Below are 18,541 nucleotides of genomic sequence, written 5' to 3'. Positions count from 1 at the left end.
ATTCTCCCTCCCTCCCACTATATAAAAACTTCCCAATTTTAGTCGGTTGGGGAGATGGATTTAAGATTTGACCTCCCATTTTTCTCGGCTGCAGCATTCAGTTAAAGGCTTCTTTTCTGGCAGTACTCAGTGACTCAGTAATTGACGTTCTGTGCAGCAAGCAGCAGAACGTCAATAACTGACTGAACCCCTGGGGTTTCAATGACAACCCTACGTGTGAGCCCTGAACTTCATATGACCTTAGGGCTGCATTTTCCAGTAGGAAAAGCATTTCTAGATATATTGACTCTGAGACTTTTCCTGGCTTCCTAGGCACGTGGTCTACTTATATTGAAGCCCAGAAACTACTGTAATCCATGAAGTGTAAATGGAAACTTTTTACAAGATGTTCTCAAGTTTTGGTATTATCTGGGGATGAACACCGTTAAGTTTATCTAAAAATGTGTATTATGTCAAGATGGAAGTCCCCTTATTGAGATATTATCAAACAAAAAGCTGATTTATTTCAAACATTTTGGAAGGACCATTAATTATTAAAAGTCTGTGGCATGCTTCCTTTATGATGAAGATAATAGGAACTAAGTAAATGAGATGTGGAATATTTTATGCTTTTGACAAGAAGATGAGGCAAAGAGGGTGGTCATAAAAAGAAGATGGTGATCCTAAAGAAAGAGGGAGATGGGATTCCTTATATATTTTTAAAGTTGTTGACATTTGTCTCTGACCGTAGTGGTTTCTACTTTCAGTTTACAGTTGACAAGTCCAGAGTTCTACTTCATACATCGGAGGATATCCTGGGATTTCCTTGTTGAATAATTAGTTGTTTCTTCTCAAGAACACTCTTAGTACATTTACATGTAACAAATTCTCATAGGGGACCCTAACTATTATGTTTGCTTTTGCATCTTTATATTACTGTAGCATTGAATTAGAACTTCTGAGATTTGGGAGGAGCCTGTTTTACCAAACTTTTCCACAATCCTCTCTCACTTTTAATTGTTTTTATCTGCCTTAAGCTCATTTTAATGTGTTGCATGTTTTACTTTGCATGATCGGTCTTTGGGCAAGTTATTGCCTTTCTTAAGGCTCCCTTCACCTCCTTGTTTCTAATGGTATAAATAAAGGGATTCAGGAGGGGGGTGAGGATGGTATTTAGCACAGATACCACCTTATTAATCTTAAAGGACGAATGTGCTGTGGGTCTTAGGTACATAAACACAACAGCCCCATAGAGCAGGGAGACAACTGTCAGGTGAGAGGCACAGGTAGAGAAAGTCTTTTGGCGGCCAGTGGCTGAAGGAATCTGTAGGATTGTGGACGGGATGTAGATATAAGAAATCATATTAAAGAGGAGTGACCCTGGGATCACAAGGACGGTTGCCAGGACACCCAGGAGTTCTAAAATGCTGGTGTCTATGCAGGCTGCTTTCAAAATGGGCCCAACATCACAGTAGAAATGATTGATAACATTATTACCACAGAATGGCAACTGGATGAGCAGCATTGTCTGACAAAAGACAATGGTGAAGCCCACCACCCAGGAGCTCAGGGCCAGCTGCAGGCAGAGTTTGCTGGTCATGATGGTGGGGTAGCGAAGGGGCTTGCAGATGGCCAGGTAGCGGTCAAAAGACATGATAGTGAGGATCAAGAACTCGCTGGTGCCCAGGAAGAAGTGGAAGAAGGCCTGCAGCAGGCAGCAAGAAATGCAGATGACTGTTCTTGCTACTACAAAGGTTTCTAGCAGTTTGGGGATGACTGTGGTGGTGTACCAGATCTCTAGGAAAGACAAGTTACAAAGGAAGAAGTACATTGGAATTTGTAGCCTGGGCTCAGCCCACACAATGGCAATAATAAGCCCATTGCCTGCAAGGGTTAATATGTAGATGAGAAAGATTGCTATAAAGAGAGGTGTTTGTAGGCCTTGGATAATGGGAAAGCCTAGGAGGATGAATTCTGTGATTACTGTGCCATTTCTCATGTCCCTTGATACCCTAGAAAGACAAGCAAGAAAGTAGCTCCTTAGAATCTTAGAGTACAGTTGATTATAGTTGAGACAAAAAATAAGGAGGATTCTGACTATGTCAGGTCCTTCAGGATCTGACTCTATTTCAGGTCCTCCCTCATCCACATACAAATACACACTGGCCAACCCTTCTTGACTGATGACTTGGCTGCTGCTTTTGCCAGCACAACCAGCTTCTAATGGATTTTGAATGTATTAAATACACTTAATGAATGCAGAGTATTTTTTTCACCCTTATACAACTATGAGAATAATCATGTTAAATGTGGTTGCTTATAATCAATAATTCATATGATTCTTTTAAATTTATAGTGTGTATATTAACATATGTATATAAACATAGCTGTGAGTTCATAAGAAATTAATCCCTACTCCCAAAGTCTAAAAATGAGTTCCTGATTACATTATAGATAGGTTTAAGGAAGCCACTATTGTGTGTGAGTGTTGGTGTGTGTATTAAAATAACCCCAAATCATTGCTATTTTATTAGTGGTGACATACAAGTTAGATAATAGAACAGGTGTTTTTCTAAAGAATCCACTTCCACATTCTAGTTCAGACTCTTGTTGAAGGAATCAAAACATTTAAAACTAAATGAATAAAACTGTTTAGGAAGTAGAGAAATATATTCAACTCAAATTCAAAATTTCAGAATGAGCTGAGTCAAAGCCTGTTATATGGAAGCAACTAATAAATGTATATTGGATAAAGATCTGCAGACACTAACCTACAAAAGTGAAAAGGTTAGCAAATGCTAAGGATAACAAAATGCAAATTCTGAGAAGTACATTTTTGTCAAAACCTTTTTTGTGACTAAATGTCTTTTTATACCAAGTAAAGTATTTCTATTTGTATATGCAAATTCATAGGCTGAGAACATCCTTTCTGTTCTATTAAAATTCAGTAGAAAATAGTAAAACTACTTCCTTTCTTCCTGAGGCTATTCTTCCATATGCGTTTCCTTTGAAATGGGTAAGATAAATTACTGTGAAATGAATTTCACAATTTTCAAAGTACATAAGAAACTTACCATGGAAGAGGCAACTTACAGTTCATTGAGAGGTTGTTTCATTCTTCCCTCATGTGAGATAACTGTAATTCTCTGAGGGCTTGCTCAGGGAAGAAAAACACTTCCATTTTCTCTTACCTCTTTTCTAGACCAAGAAAAGACTATTCTTTGTAATGTCACAAGCTGTAGTGCCTTTCCACAAAACGATGAGAGACAGAGAAGTATTTGAATTATGCACAATATAACTGGGCATGAACCTAGTCTCTTTATATAGGATAGGTATGGAATTATCTTCATCCCCCATGCAGAGAAGAGTGGCAATCTCTCTAGCTTAATATAACATTTCCAAGGACTATACATTCTACTATTCGAAGAATCAGACCTATGAATTTCACAAGCATTTGTTGAGAACTTACTATGCTTCAAGTCCTGCTAGGCAATCAATGAGCTTATCATTTAGATAGATAGATAGAGACCAGATGTAGTATAATAATTACAACATGACTTAGTAAAGGAAAGCGTAGAGCTGTACATAGATTGGTTTAGAAACACTTAGAAGGGACTTTAGCAGGGGTTAAAGGAGTTTTTCTAAAAAAGAGGCCTAAGCTGAGTCCTAGAGTTCAATAGGAAAAGAAAATGGAGTAGGGAGAGAGGGGGATAGTATTCCAGGAAAAGATTCAATTTTCATGAAATAGAACCAGAGCGGAGAATTTCACTTGAGCTGGAGCTGGGAGTCAGGCTTGTCCTGCAACTTATGATAAATTAACAGTTAGGACAGTTTACATGGCAGATTCATGAAGCTTTGGGAGGAGAGGATCTTGAGTCAGGGTGTTTGCCAATTGTGTGTGTGTGTGTGTGTGTGTGTGTGTGCGCGCGCGTGCGAAGTATGGTGTGAGCCATTCTCTGTAACACATGTACACGTGGATCTAAGCTTTATGGAGGAAGGGGCTGCGGGTGGTATCTGAATCACCTCTTTTGAGATTCTGGCCACAGATAGCACTGCTGTGATATCCAGGTGGCCAGGTGGGGTACATACAGGGGACAGACATACTCCCTTTGCTTTTTTCAGGATCATGGCTTTGTTTGGCAGCATGAGGACCCAGGAATAGCAGCAGTAGTGGCAGTAGAAATGATACCAGCAGAAGTGGCATTGCCTGGCGAGGGGGTGGTCCCCCCAGTAGAAGGAATGCTGAGCAAGTAGAAGTGGCAAGAACGAGGAATCGGGCGGTAGCTGTCCTGACAGCTGCACGGACTGGGTTTTGAGCACATGTGAAGTTTTGTGAGATGTGGAGGGAGGTGGGATGTCTCGAGTTAGCAGGTAAAAGCAATACTCAGAGAAACACAGGAAAGCAACCGTAGGAAACTAAAGTTACAGAGCTAAGACACTGGATTAAATACTGCAGTCTATATCCCTGTTACAATTCAGTCCTATGCGCTAGACTTTTTCTTTTCCTTTAGGAAAATCACAATGTATAGGGTCAAATGGATTCTTCCATATCCACTGGTGTTCAAGTCACTGGGTCCTGTTAACGTTACTTCTTATCCACTTTCTAGTGTGTGTCCTTCTTTCCATCTCTCCTGGTAAATCATCCTGTCATCTCCCATCAGGATTTGAACACAGCCTTCTAACAGGACTCCCTGTCTTCTGATTTGCTGTGTTCGTTGCTACCCATGGTTCCAACTGCGGCAAGGGGAACCATTCTAATTCTGACTATGCCACTCCTCAGAACCTTGAGGTTAACATCCCAGACTCCTCAGCATGACATTTAAGACCACTGATGAGCTGGTCTTACCCACCTTCCCAGCATGATCTTCTGCCATTTTGCTGTCTGCCTTCTATGCTCCACACTTAGTGAATTACTCAAGTTTGGAGGTTAGGAAACTATGGCCCTGTTTTTATAAAGTTTCACTAAAACATAGCTGTACTCATCTGTTTACATATTGCCTATGGCTGTTTTTGTGCTATAGTGGTGGTTTAGTAACTGTGACATGCTGTTCTCTTCACCAGAAATACCCTTCCCAACTTTCTCCACCATTTGGCTAAGTCTTGCCTGACTTTCAGATTTCACTTTAGGAGCCACCTCCGTGGGAAGCCTTCCTTAACTTTCCTTCTCTAGTCCAGTTAAGGTGCTGCTCCTATACACTTTCCTAATGCGCTGGGCATATCTATACCTGAACACTTTGCAGAATTGTGATTATTGTTTGCTTGGCTTCTGCTATAGACTCTAAGCCCCTTGCAGGCAGCAATAGTATCTGCAGGGCTGAAGCATAGGGCTCGACACAAAATAAGCACTCAAAATATAGTTTCTAAATGATTACATAAAGGGATAGCTTGTTGACACTCTGTCCCCAGTTACCTAGAAGTTTATGGAAACTGATACACACACATGTTTATACATGTTACTGTTTCCTGTATTTCAAATGCTCAAATCATATCATAATAAGGACTCTTTGCTGAATAATTTGTCTCCGAGTTTGCTGCTGCTTCCAACTTTTTCTGATGTGAGTTTTGCTGCGTGAAAACCTTTCTGCTCCATCTTTCCCTAATCATGAATATGCTGGCGTTTTTTTTTGTTTTTACTGTGTTCTGGTTCTATTCCCAGCTTGTTCAGGCTGCCTGAGTACAGATAACTTTCTTAACTAATTTAATGCTCAATGGTTTGAGACTGTATTGAGTCATTTTTTTTTTTCTGAGTTGTGTTGTGCAATAAAGAATCCCACATTTTCTAAAACTTTTTATAGTCTTAGAAGAAGACAAAAAGAAGAAAAGTATTAACATATGCCCTTCTCTGGATAAGAGCAAAATGTTCCAAGGTTTGTTTGTTTGTTTGTTTGTTTTTAAATTGTTGATGAAGACCAATTTCAATTTTCAAGACTTTGATCATGGGATAAATTTGAATATGCCCAATGGGGTAGAACCCTAAAACAGAAATATTAAGTACGTATAGAATAAGCCCCGCAAAGAGAAGTAAACCAGGATTCACCACTCAGGGGACTTGTGCTAAGCTGAAACTTCAATAAACAACCAATTTGAAATTTTCTCAAGGACTGATGGTTCTGGGTAAAATGCGGTGAATAAAGACTGCTTTCCATTGAGGAAGGTCCAAGTCCAGGTCATTGTGATGACTTTTCTAAATGATACCAAAATTGACTTATTTGGATTTACTATAAGACTTCAGAGAATCACGCCTAGCTGCATCAGTTCACTCTAGAGAAAAGCAAAACTTTTTCCAAAATAGTACTCTTTCTCTGTGACAAAGCAATACTTACAGCACTACTGATTCCCAGGAAAACACTTCCAGCCCCGAGGTGTGTCCTTGTTCACTGTAGACTGACAAAAGAGGAGAGTCGGGTTATAACAGCAGTATAATTGGAACAAAAAATTTTTCGTCTTTTTTTTTTCCGCACAGGGAAAATGAATATCTTCTTCTAGACTTTAATGCAAGTGTCCTTTGCATTATTGAATTCTATTCATGAGGCTTTCATGACACGGCAAGGTTTCTTCAACATTTAGGAGAATTGTATTGAGAGTGATTAATTCATCTGTTCATGCTAGGTCAGGATACCTTCTCTGAAAATAACAGTTTGTTAGTGGGGCACTTTCATAGGTTCCTCTGAGACATCAGTCTCCATGGATTTGCTCCAGAGAGTCCCAGGAGACAGGGAAGTTCTCACTAAAAGTTTATTCATAAGTCAAGTTGAGGAATTTGTAGTTTTCTAAATTCTAATTGGTACCAATCATTTCTGCACTCCTGAGGTAATTAAACAAAGCCTGAGAGTCTTTTAATTTTATAAGTTTTTAGATCTTGGATTTCCCTGTTCTGCAAGAAGGAAAATTATTGATATCATACTAAATAAATAGGGTTCTTTAATGAACTGAATTGAATTAAAGGTAGTCAATTTGGTTAATAATATAAAAATGGCCATATATTCAGAAATTCAAGCGTGAACAGAATAGAAATTGCATTCACTTTTCTTGTGAACTATATTATGGGGATAAATGAAAAGATAGGGGCCTAAAGCACTGAGGGTCGTATAGAGAGTTCATGGATATTGCATGTATAACTAATTACTGGAGAAAGCTCTCTGCAAAACAGGAACATAAGAGTTGGAATTGTAACTTGAAAATCAACTCTAATGAGGATAATTTAAGTAGAAATAAAATACACTACTTTTTATGTATACAGTTTGATGAGTTTTGACAGATGTATGCACACATGTAATCACCATTTCAATTAAGATACAGAATTTTCTTAGCCCTCTGAAAAAGTCCTTTTGTGCTCATTTGTAGTTCTACCTCAGTACTCTCTCTCCCACCCCAACAACCACTGTCTGATTTCTATGTCTGTAGATTAGTGTCACCTATTCTATGATTTTTATATAAATGGAATCATATGGTATGTGCACTCTTTTGTGTCAGAGTGCTTTCACTTAGCAAAATGTTTTTGATATTCATCCACGTTGTTAAGTGTAAAAAGCTGATTCCTTTAAAGTGCTGAATTTCAGGGTGCCATGGCTCATGCCTGTAATCCCAGTTCTTTGTGAGGCCTAGGGGGTTGGATTGCTTGAGCCCAGGAGTTCAAGACCAGCCTGGGCAACCTGGTAAAACCCAGACTTTACAAAAAATAAAAAAATTAGCCAGGCATGGTGGCATGCACCTGTAGTCTCAACTACTTGAGAGGCCGAGGTGGGAGGATTGCTTGAGCCCAAGAGGCTGTAACTACAGTGAGCCATGATCATGCCAGTGCTTTCTAGCTTAGGAAACAGAGTGACACCCTGTCTCAAAAAAAAAAAAAATAGTGCTGAGTTTCCATTGTATGAATATACATACCTTGTTTATTCACATACTAGCCAATGAGCATTTGAATTGTTTTAGTTTTTACTGTTATACGTAAAGTTGTGATGAATACTCATGTAAGAATATTTTTGTGTGTGTCTATTTTTATTTACTTTAGGAAATGACTAAAAGTGAAATTCCTGAGTCATAAGGTCTGTGTGTGTTCCACTTTCTGAGAAACAGCCCAACTGTTTTCCAATGAGGTTGCACTATTTCAGAGGCGCATCAACTATATGAGAGTTCTAGTTGTTCCACATTTTGACCAACATTTGCTGTTGTCAGTTAAAAAAAATTAGATATGATAGTAGCGGTTGGATTTTCTCATTTTTAATATAGTTTGCATTTCCCTGATGACCAGTGATGTTGAACACATTTTCATATGCTTATTAACAGTTCCTGTATTATTTTTGTGAAGTTAGTTTAAATATTTTACCCATTTAAAAATAGATTATTTTTGTTTTATATTATTGAATCATACAATTTCTTTATTCTAAGGCAGAGCTTGCACCTGTAATCCTAGCATTTTGGGAGGCTTAGGTGGGAGGATTGCTTGAGGCCAGGAGTTCAAGACCATCCTGGGCAACATAGTGAGACTCTGTCTCTACAAAAAATTAAAAAGTGGTTGGGCATGGTAGTGCATACCTGTCATCCCAGCTACTTGGGAGGCTGAGGCAGGAGGATTGCTAGAACCCAGGAGTTTGGCTGCAGTGACTCATGGTTGTACTACTGCACGTCAGCCTGTGCAACAGAGCAAGGCTGTCTCTCTAAAAAAAGTTCTTTATTCTAGATACAAGTCCTTTGTCAGATAAAATAATTGAGATTATTTTCTCCCAGTCAGTGGCTTACTATTAATTTTCTTTGTAATATATTTTGATGTACAGAGTTTTCAAATTTTTAAATCTGTCTTTTTTTGTTGTTTTTATGGTTTATGTTTTTTGTGCTCCATGTACGAAATCTTTGCATACTCCAAAATTGCCAAGATTTTCTTCTGTTTTCTTTTAGATATTTAAGTCTATAATCCATTTTGAGTAAATTTTTATATGATATGAAGTAGTAATTTAAGTTCATGTTTTCCATTGAATATCTAATTGTTGCAATGCCATTTATTAAAAGGCTATCTTTTTCTTCTTGTATTGACTTTATGCCTCTATAAAATATAAATTGATTATATGAATCTGAGTATATTTCCAGACACTTTTTCCATTGATCATCTATTCTTGTTCTGATACCACAATGTCTTGGTAAATCTTGAAATTAATAGTATAAATTCTCAAACTTGTTCTTTTCCAGGATTCTACTGGTCATTTTTGTTCCTATGTATTTCCACATAAATTGAAAATGGCTTGTTATTTTCTACAAAGAAGCCTGCTGAAATTTTCAATGGGACTTTTATTGAATCAATCATGGAGACATTGCAATATTAATTTCTTTAATTTCTCCCAATAATTCTTTATACTTTCCTAGTTTGGAGTATTTTGTTAATTATTGTATTAATCTGTTTTCACACTGCTATATTTAATTCCCCAATTTTTAAGACTGGATAATGCATAAACAAAAGAGGTTTAATTGAATCAAAGTTCCACATGGCTGGAGAGGCCTCAGGAAACTTACAACCATGGTGGAAGGCAAAAAGGAAGCTGGCAACTTCTTCACAAGGTGGCAGGAGAGAAGGAGCACAGGATGACCTGCCAAACACTTACAAAACCATCAGATCTCATGAGAACTCCCTCACTGTCATGAGAACAGCATGCAGGAAACCACACCCATGTCCAATCACCTCCCAGCAGGTCCCTTGACATGTGCGGATTATAGGGATTACAGTTTGAGATGAGATTTGGGTGGGGACAGAGAGCCAAACCATATCAATTATCTTTCAGTATTTTATATTTTTTATGCTAATATAAATCACGTTTTCAAAAAATTTAATTCCCCAATTTTTTGTTGCTAATATACATTGTTAATATATAGTGCTAGCATAGAAACACAGTAATTTTCATAAGACTTTTATTCCGCTACATTGTTAAACTTACTCATAGGGTTTACTGTGTATACAGTCATGTCAGTGAATAAAGACAGAATGTTGAATAGAAGTAGTGAGTGCAGAAATGCTTGCCTTGTTTCCAATATTGAGGAAACAAGTAAAATCTTTATTAAACATGTTATCTATAACATTTTTGTGGGTGCTTTTTATCTGGTTGAGAAACCATCTTTCTCTTGAATTGAGAAGTGTTTCTTCCCAGACCCCTCTTTTTTACTTTCTAAAGGAATTTGTGTAAGAATTATATTATTCCTTCTTTAAATATTTGGAACAAATTAATCAGAGTGAAACAACTTAAGGGTCTGGAATGTTCTTTGTAGGAGAATTTCAAATTGAGAATTCTGTTTTCATAATTTTTCTTTTCAAATAACTTGTTCATTTTATCTAAATTGTAAAATTCATTGGCATTAGATTGTTAATATTGCTCTTACTGTCCTATTAATGTCTATAATGATGTCCCACTTTTTATTCTATTGTTAATTTTTCATTTCTTTTTTTATCCTGATGAGACTAGCTAATTTTTAAAATTAATTTTATTGATTTTTTTGAAGACCTTACATTAATTTTATTAATTTTCACTCTTAATTGTTCATTTGCTATTTCACTTACTTGTTATCTTTATTATTGAATTCTTTCTCTCTGCCTTAGATTTTAAGAAATTGTCCTTCTATCCTAATAAAATATGCCTGTTTGCCTATATAATATTCCTTCTCTAGTATTCCACCTGGTCAGATATTAATACTGTGTAGCTAATCCAGATTTATTATGTTTAGTATTTGTGGAGTATATCTTCTTTTACTTTTAACCTGTCTTCTATGTCTTTATATTTAAAGTGTGTTTGTGGTAGACAGCTTATAGATAAGTTTGCTTTGTAGCAAATTTGACAATTTCTGTCCTTTAATTGGTGTGTTTATTCCATTTACATTTAATGTAATCATTTATATGGTTGATTTAAAATCTGCTATTTTGTCTTCTATTTCTGCCATGTTTTTTCCTCTGTTTTTCTCTTTCTTATGTATTAATATTGACAGTACATCATGCATTAATAATAATAACTATCTTATGTATTAATATCTTCAGTATTCTATCTACTTTATATTTCTTTGTTTTTTTAATTGGCTTCTTTAATGTTTAACTTATTGCAGTTTATCTTCATATAATATTACTTTGTGTACAATGTTAGAATCTTACAACAGAACGCTTCCATTTTCTCTTATCATCTGTGTTGCAATTGTCCTATATTTTATCCTATATTTGCTTCATGCTCCACAATACATTGTATTATTTTTGTTTTAACAGATCATAGTATTGTTTAAAAGTTTGAAAATAAGAAAAAGGTTTTAAAATTTAATTTCTGACACTGTAAAATTCCTAGCAAAAACATAAAGGAAAGCTTTTTGACATCGGCTTTGGCAATAATCTCTTGGATATGACACTAAAGTCATAGGCAACAAAAGCAAAAGTAGACAAGTGGGATTATATCAACTAAAATCCTTCTGCACAACAAAGGAAACAATCAAGAAAATGAAAAGGCAACCTATGGAATGGAAGAAAATATTTGCAAACCAAATATCTGTTAAAGAGTGTATTAGTCCATTTTGAATTGCTATAAAGGAATGCCTAAGGCTGGATAGTTTATTAAAAAGAAGTTTATTTGGCTCACAGTTCTGAAGAATGTGAGAAGCCAGGTACCAGCATCTGCTTCTGGTGAGGACCTCAAGAAGTTTTTATGCATGGCAGAAGGCAAAGGGGAGCTGGTGTGTCACAAAGTGAGAGAGGAAGCAAGAGAGGAAGAGGTGCTATTCTCTTTTAAATAGCCAGCTCTTACCTGAGCTAATAGATTGAGAACTCACTAATTACTGGGAAGACAGCACTAAGCCATTCATGAGGAATCTGCCCCTATGACCCAAACACCTTTCACCAGGATCCATCTCCATCATTTTAACATCATATTTGGAGGGAACAAACTTCCAAACTATATCGTTCTTCCCCAGGGCCCCCAAATCTTATGTTCTTGCCACTTTGAAAAATACAATCAGTCCTTCTCAATAGTTCCCCCAAAGTCTTAACTTGTTTCAGCATCAACCCCAAAATCTAAAGTCTTCTCTGACACTGAAAGCAAGTTCCTTCTACCTATGAGACTGTAAAATAAAAAATAAAAAAATAATAAAAACTATAATAAATAAAAATCAAATAAATATAATAAAAAATATATAATTATATAATAAAAAATAAATAATAAATAAAAATAAAAAAACCAAGTTATTTACTTCTAAGATACAACACTGATATAGGCATTGGGTAAATGTTCACATTCCAAAAGAGAGAAATCAGCCAAAAGAAAGGAGCAATAGGCCCCATGCAAGTCTGAAGCCCAGAAGTGCAGACATTAAATCTTAAAGTTTCAAAATAACCATTGACTTCATGTCCTGCATCCCGGGCACATTGATGTGAAAGATAGGCTCCCAAGGCCTTGGGTAGTTCCATCCCTGTGACTTTGCAGGATGCAGCTCCATGGCTGCTTTCACAGGTAGGAGTTTGGTGCCTGTGGTTTTTCTCAGCTGAGAGTGCATCTGCTGGTGACTCTACAGTTCTGGGGTTTTGATGATAGTGTCCTATTCTCAAAGTTCCACTTGGCAGTGCCCCAGTCAGGACTCTGTATAGGGCCTACATCTCCATATTTCCCCTCAGCACTACCCTAGTAGAGGCTCTCTGTGTGGATTCTATCCTAGTGGCAGGCTTCTACTTGGGCACCCAGGTTTTCCCATACATCCTCTGAAATCTGAGTGGAAGCTGTTAAGCCTTCTTCACTCTTGCATTGTGTACACCTGCAGGCTGAACATCATGTGGAAGCCAACAAGGCTTACAGCTTGCACTCTCCAGAGTGGCAGGCCAAATTGTACCTTGGGCTCTTTGAACTCTGGCTGGAGCCAGAGTGGCCTAAATGCGGAGCAGCATCCTGAGCCTGCCCCACAAAACCAGTATGTCCTTGTGGGCTTCTGGGCCTGTGATGGAAGAAACTGCCTTGAAGATTTCTGAAATTCCTTGAAGGCTTTTCCCATGGTCTTGATTTTTAGCACTTTGCACTATTTTAGTCATAAAATCTCTTTAGCAAGTGGTTGCTCCATAGCCTGCATGTATTTCTGTCTTCAGAATGCTTTTTCCTTCTCTACCACATAACCAGGCTGCAGATTTTCCAACTTTTTCCTCTCCTTCAGTCTTAATTATAAGTTCCAACTTTAAGTTATTCCTTTCTTTGCCTCCACATCTGACTGTAGTATGTTAGAAGCAGCCACATCACATTTTAAATATGTTGCTGCTTAAAAATTTCTCCATCAGTACTTGAGTCATTCTTAAATTCAGCCTTCCACAAATTCTAGGACATGAACAAAATGCTACCAAGTCTTTTGCTAGGGTATAACAAGGGTGACTTTTATTCCAGTTTCCAATAAATTTTTTTTATTTCAATTTGAGACGTCATCAGCCTGGCCTTCACTGTTCCTATTTCTATCAGCATTTTGGTCATAACCTCTTAACAAGTCTCTCAGAAATCCTAATTTTTCCCTCATCTTCCAGTCTTCTTCAGAAACCTCCAGTCTCTTTCAACTTCTGCCTGTTATGCAGTTCCAAAGCAGCTTGCCCACTTTTAGATATCTTCATAGCAACCCCCACTCCTGATACCAATTTTCTGTATTAGTCTGTTTTACTTTGTTCTAAAAAAAATACCTGAGACTGAGTAATTCATAAAGAAGTTTATTTGGCTTACAGTTCTGAAGACTGTGCGGGAAGCCTGGTACCAACATCTGCTTCATGCTTCATCTGTCACATGGTAAGAGGCAAAGCAAGAGAGAGGAAGGTGTGCCATACTCTTTTAAACAACTAGCTCTCATGTGAACTGATAGAGTGAGAACTCACCCATTATCATGAGAAGAGCACCAAGCCATTTATAAGGTATCCTGTCCATGACCAAAACACCTCCCACCAGGCCCCAATTCCAACATTGGGGAACACATTTAAACATGAGGTTTGGACAGGACAAACAATAGCAAAACAAAATAAAACCCACAAGTAATCTAATTATAAACTTGGCAAAGGACTTGAGTAAACATTTCTTCAAAGAAGACATACAAATTAACAACAGATATATGAAAAGGTGCTTAATATTACAAACCATCAGGAAAATGCAAACCAAAATTACGATGAGCTATCACTTCATATCTTTTAGGATGACTACTATAAAAAATAACAAATGTTTGCAAGAATGTGGAGAAGAGTAAACCCTTGTGTACCATTGGTGGTAATGTAAATTGGTATATCCACTGTAGAAAACAATATGGATATTCCTTAACAAGTTAAGAAAACAGTGACCTCATGATCTAGCAATTCCACTTCTGGCTACATCTCCAAATGAATTGAAATCAGTATCTCAAAAATATGTCTCCATCCTATGATTATTTCAGCATTATTCACAATAGCCAAGACATAGAAGCAACCTAAATGTCCATCAATGGATGAATGGATAAAGAAAATACATACAACAGAATATTATTCAGCCTTAATGAAGAAGGAAATCCTGCCATTTGTGATAGCATAGGTGAACCTGGAGGACATAATGCTAAGTGAAATAAACCATATGCAAGAACAAATACTACATGATACCACTTATATAATTAATCTAATATAGTCAAACTCATAGAAGCCGAAAGTGGAATAGTGTTTTCAGGGACTGGAAGGGAGAGGAGAATGGGGAAGTATTAGTTAAAATGTATAGAATTTCAGTTATACAAGATGAATAAAAAGTCCTAGAAATTGACTCTATAGTATAGTGCCTATAGTTAAGAATGTTGTATTAATACTTACCTGGTAGGGGCGATACCATGATCATGAAGGTCATTTTCCCAGGGTGAGGCAAATCCATTGCCCTCTGGATATACTGACCTCTGTGATTTCCCCAAATGTGGGAAATGACAGTATAATTTGTGGTAATGGGGGACAGTGTTCGTGCTTTCCCCTGGAAAAAAAAAAAAAAAAAGAATGCTGTCTTCTAAACTTAATAATTTGCTAAGAGGGCAGATCTTATTAAGTGTTCCTATAATAAACAAACAAAATGCTAATAATTAATCGAGAGAGTTGGAGGAAACTTTCCGAGATGATGGATAGGCCTATGGCATGGATCGTGGTGATAATTTCATTGGTGAATCTTTATCTTCAAACTCATTTACATGTTTGCAAATCTCAATGAACACCAAACAGTATAAACAAAAACAAACTATACCTACACATATCATAATTAAATTACTACAAATCAATGGTAAAGGGGGGCTTTTCTTCCCTGCAGGCCTACCTTGTGGTTTTCAACTGCAAGAAAGCAATCTAGCTGTTCAAACATGAATCTGGGCAGGAGGAGGGGCAGGGGCCTCTGTGAAGCCTTTGAATCAAGACCGGTGAATCAATACATTAATATGAATACATTAATATATATAGTTTTTGTATGTCAATCATACATCAATAAAGTAGTTAAAAAGGAAGTTTTATATTTACATTTATACTTACCATATCCTGTGGCCTTTTGTGTATGTAGATCTGGATTTTAATTATTTTTTTAGCCTTAAGAAATTAACAGTAAAGGTGTGATGACAAAAATTTTTCTAATTTTAGTTTGAAAATCTGTTTATATAATATTTATTTTTGAATAATGTTTTTATAGGATATAGAATTCTAAGTTGATAGTTATTCTCTCTTTTACCATTCATTCCCTAGCAGTTTAAAGATACTGTTCCATTGCCTTCTGGTTTGTGTGGTTTCTAATGAGACACCAGCAGTATTATATATATGTGTGTGTGTACATGTGTGTGTGTGTGTGTGTGTGTATGTATATGTGTGTGTGTGTATATATTGTTGTAATGTGAGTGGTTGTGTTAACTCTAAATTTTTTATCATTGATTTTTCAGTAATTTAATTGTGACATGTGTAGATATAGTTTTCTTTGTTTATATTGCTTGATGTTTATTGAGATTTATGAACATGTAAATTTGTACTTTTCATCCTATTTGGAAATATTTTATCATTATATCCTTAAAAATTTTTAATTTAAATATTGTGCCTCACCCTTTTTTCTGGTCCTTCCATTATGCGTATATTAGGTTTCGTGATTTTGTCTCAAAGGCTGCTGAAATTCTCTTCATTTTGTTTCTAGCATTTTCTCACTCCTTAACCTGCAGTTTGGATAGTTTTTATACCAGTCATCACATTCTTTGATTATAAAGTATTTAATCAGCTATTAAACTCATGTAGTGAATTCACTTGTGCTCTATATGTTTTATTTGTTTCTTTTTTATATCTTCCATTTTCTTCCTTATTATGTTCACATTTAAAAAAAATCTTAGGCCAGGCACAGTGGCTCATGAGTGTAATCCCAGCACTTTGGGAGGCCAAAGTGGACGGATCATGAAGTAAGGAGTTTGAGACCAGCCTGGCCAATATGGTGAAACCCCATCTCAACTAAAAATACAAAAATTAGCCAGGTGTGGTGGCATGCACCTGTAGTCCCAGTTACTTGGAAGGCTGAGGCAGAAGAATTGCTTGAACCTGGGAGGCGGAGGTTGCAGTGAGCCAAGATCATGCCATTGCACTCCAGCCTGGGTGATGAAGTGAGACTCTGTCTCAAAAAAAAAAAAAAAATCTTAGGCAATATTTATCTTAGCTGTTTAAATTCCTTGTTTAATAATTCTATCATCTCTTTTATTTCTGAGTATATTGCTATTGACTAATTTGTTTCTTCATTTTGGGTCAAATTTTCTTTTTATTTTTGTCTAGCAATTTTTAATTGGATTCTGGGCACTATATATGTTATCAAAGGTCAGGAATTACAAATCTGTAATCCCAATGCTTTGGGAGGCCAAGGTGGGAGAATTGTTTGAGGCCAGGAGTTTGAGACCATCCTGTGCAACACAGTGAGACAACATTTCTACAAAAAAAGAAAAAAAATTAACTAGGCATGGCGGTACATGCCTGTCATCCCAGCTACTTGGGAGGCTGAGATAGGAGGACTATTGTTGCCTAGGAGTTCTAACCCACATCAAGCTGTGATTGCACCATTGCATTCCAGCCTGGGTGACTGAGTGAGACCGTATCTCTAAAAAAATAGTTATATAAAATAAATATTGTTGAATGTTTGTTTTCTTCTTTTAAAGAGTGTTATAGTTTGTACTGCTAGCCTGGCAATTTATTTATAGATTTATTTGATTATTTCAAGACTTGTTTTTAAGCTTTGTTTAGGCATATTAAAATAAGACTTTATTTTAGGGTTAATTTCTCCCCACCACTAAGGCCATGAAACTTCTAAGGCACTGAGTATTCAGTGAAGTCCTTCCACCATGATTGGTTGAATCTCAAATGTCTAACCCTCATCAAGTTCTGTAGTTGTTCAGCTTGTACGTCTTCAGTAGTTTTTCTTTATATTTATTCTTTGCTTCACAAATAAATATTTGTGAAGTTTCAAATATTTATTCATGTTCAATCTATTACTTTTACAGATAAACTAGAAGACATCCCTATGAAGTTTTCTGGAGCTCTTTCTTTACACAGATTCCCCCTTTTTGGTAGTCTGCGCTGCAGATTTCAGCTGCTTCAGCTTCCTTGAATTCTCAACCCATCTCTTCCACTTAGTGAGAATGCTGTGCCCTGCTTGGGTTTGCTGTCTTTCCAAACTGGTGTCTAACAGACACTTCCAGGTAGAGAGGTTGGGTTATCTTTGAGCTCAACTAATTTGTTTTCCTTCTCTAAGGGATTACTGTCCTTGGCTTCTTGTTGTTCAATGTATGAAAACAGCTGTTTCATATGTTTCATGTAGTTTTTAACAGTGTTTATAGTGTGAGGGTTAGTGCACTAGAATTACTTGCTATGCCTGGTTACTAAATTCTTCCAAAATATTAGAATAAAAATTTGAAAGTGTAGGCCCCAAAAGATGATTTATTCAGAATCGGAGAGACTCGAGATAGTTCAAAACCAAGGAAGGCAGCATGAGAAGTGAAGTAAGAGAAATTTCCTGTGGCAGAAGTTAAACGTGAATTACATATCCTAGTTATGTGTGTGGTTATTAGTGTGAGTTTTATTGCTAGTGCTATTGATATTATTTTCTTGTCATCTCTTGGAACACTTTTAATCAAATATTCTTTTGTTTTTTTTTTTATCAACTGCACCTTTCTTCTTTTGAAGAAGGCATGGTTCTCTATCTTAAAAATCAAATGAAATGGAAATTTGATCGCCAGCTGTCTTGGATTTATTTTAAAGCAAAATTTCTTAAGTAATATGTAATTTATATATTGCTTATATTATTTCTTCGGCCATCTTAGTTTCCTAAGATTTGGTTCCTATTTCATAATTTTACTGAATCTACCTGCCTAAGAGCATACTTAAATTTTTCTTCTTGTTTTTCAAAATCAAAGGGATTTTTGTATTCATTTTTATGAACTATAATAGTCCAGACTGCTGACTACCCCATTTTTGGAGCTCTCTTTTCTCTTTCTTTTGTAACATTTCACTGTCTTTTTATAACATTTCTCTGTCTTCTTCTTCCTTCTTCCCCTTATCTTTTATTCCTGGAGGTGGGGATCTCTCAGTTTATGTTCACTT

The 18,541-nt window shown here is 36.5% G+C and overlaps 1 protein-coding gene and 1 non-coding gene across 2 annotated transcripts; one reads left to right on the top strand and one right to left on the bottom strand.

Annotated features, from left to right (window-relative positions):
- Positions 1-953: 953 nt before the first annotated feature.
- LOC108301218 (olfactory receptor 6X1) lies at positions 954-1,999 on the bottom strand. The gene has a single exon (XM_017524319.2). The coding sequence runs from the start codon at positions 1,976-1,978 to the stop codon at positions 1,040-1,042; it is 939 nt and encodes a 312-aa protein (XP_017379808.1). The 5' UTR covers positions 1,979-1,999; the 3' UTR covers positions 954-1,039.
- Positions 2,000-14,759: 12,760 nt separating this feature from the next.
- On the top strand, positions 14,760-14,921 carry LOC119470459. The gene has a single exon (XR_005199372.1). It is a non-coding gene; the product is annotated as a U1 spliceosomal RNA (small nuclear RNA).
- Positions 14,922-18,541: the final 3,620 nt, after the last annotated feature.

The sequence above is a fragment of the Cebus imitator genome, unplaced genomic scaffold (genome assembly GCF_001604975.1).
Source record: "Cebus imitator isolate Cc_AM_T3 unplaced genomic scaffold, Cebus_imitator-1.0 Scaffold0, whole genome shotgun sequence".
NCBI classification, from domain to species: domain Eukaryota; kingdom Metazoa; phylum Chordata; class Mammalia; order Primates; family Cebidae; genus Cebus; species Cebus imitator.
The sequence above is the reverse complement of the archived record's forward strand: the minus strand, read 5'-3'. Positions and strand labels throughout refer to the sequence as shown.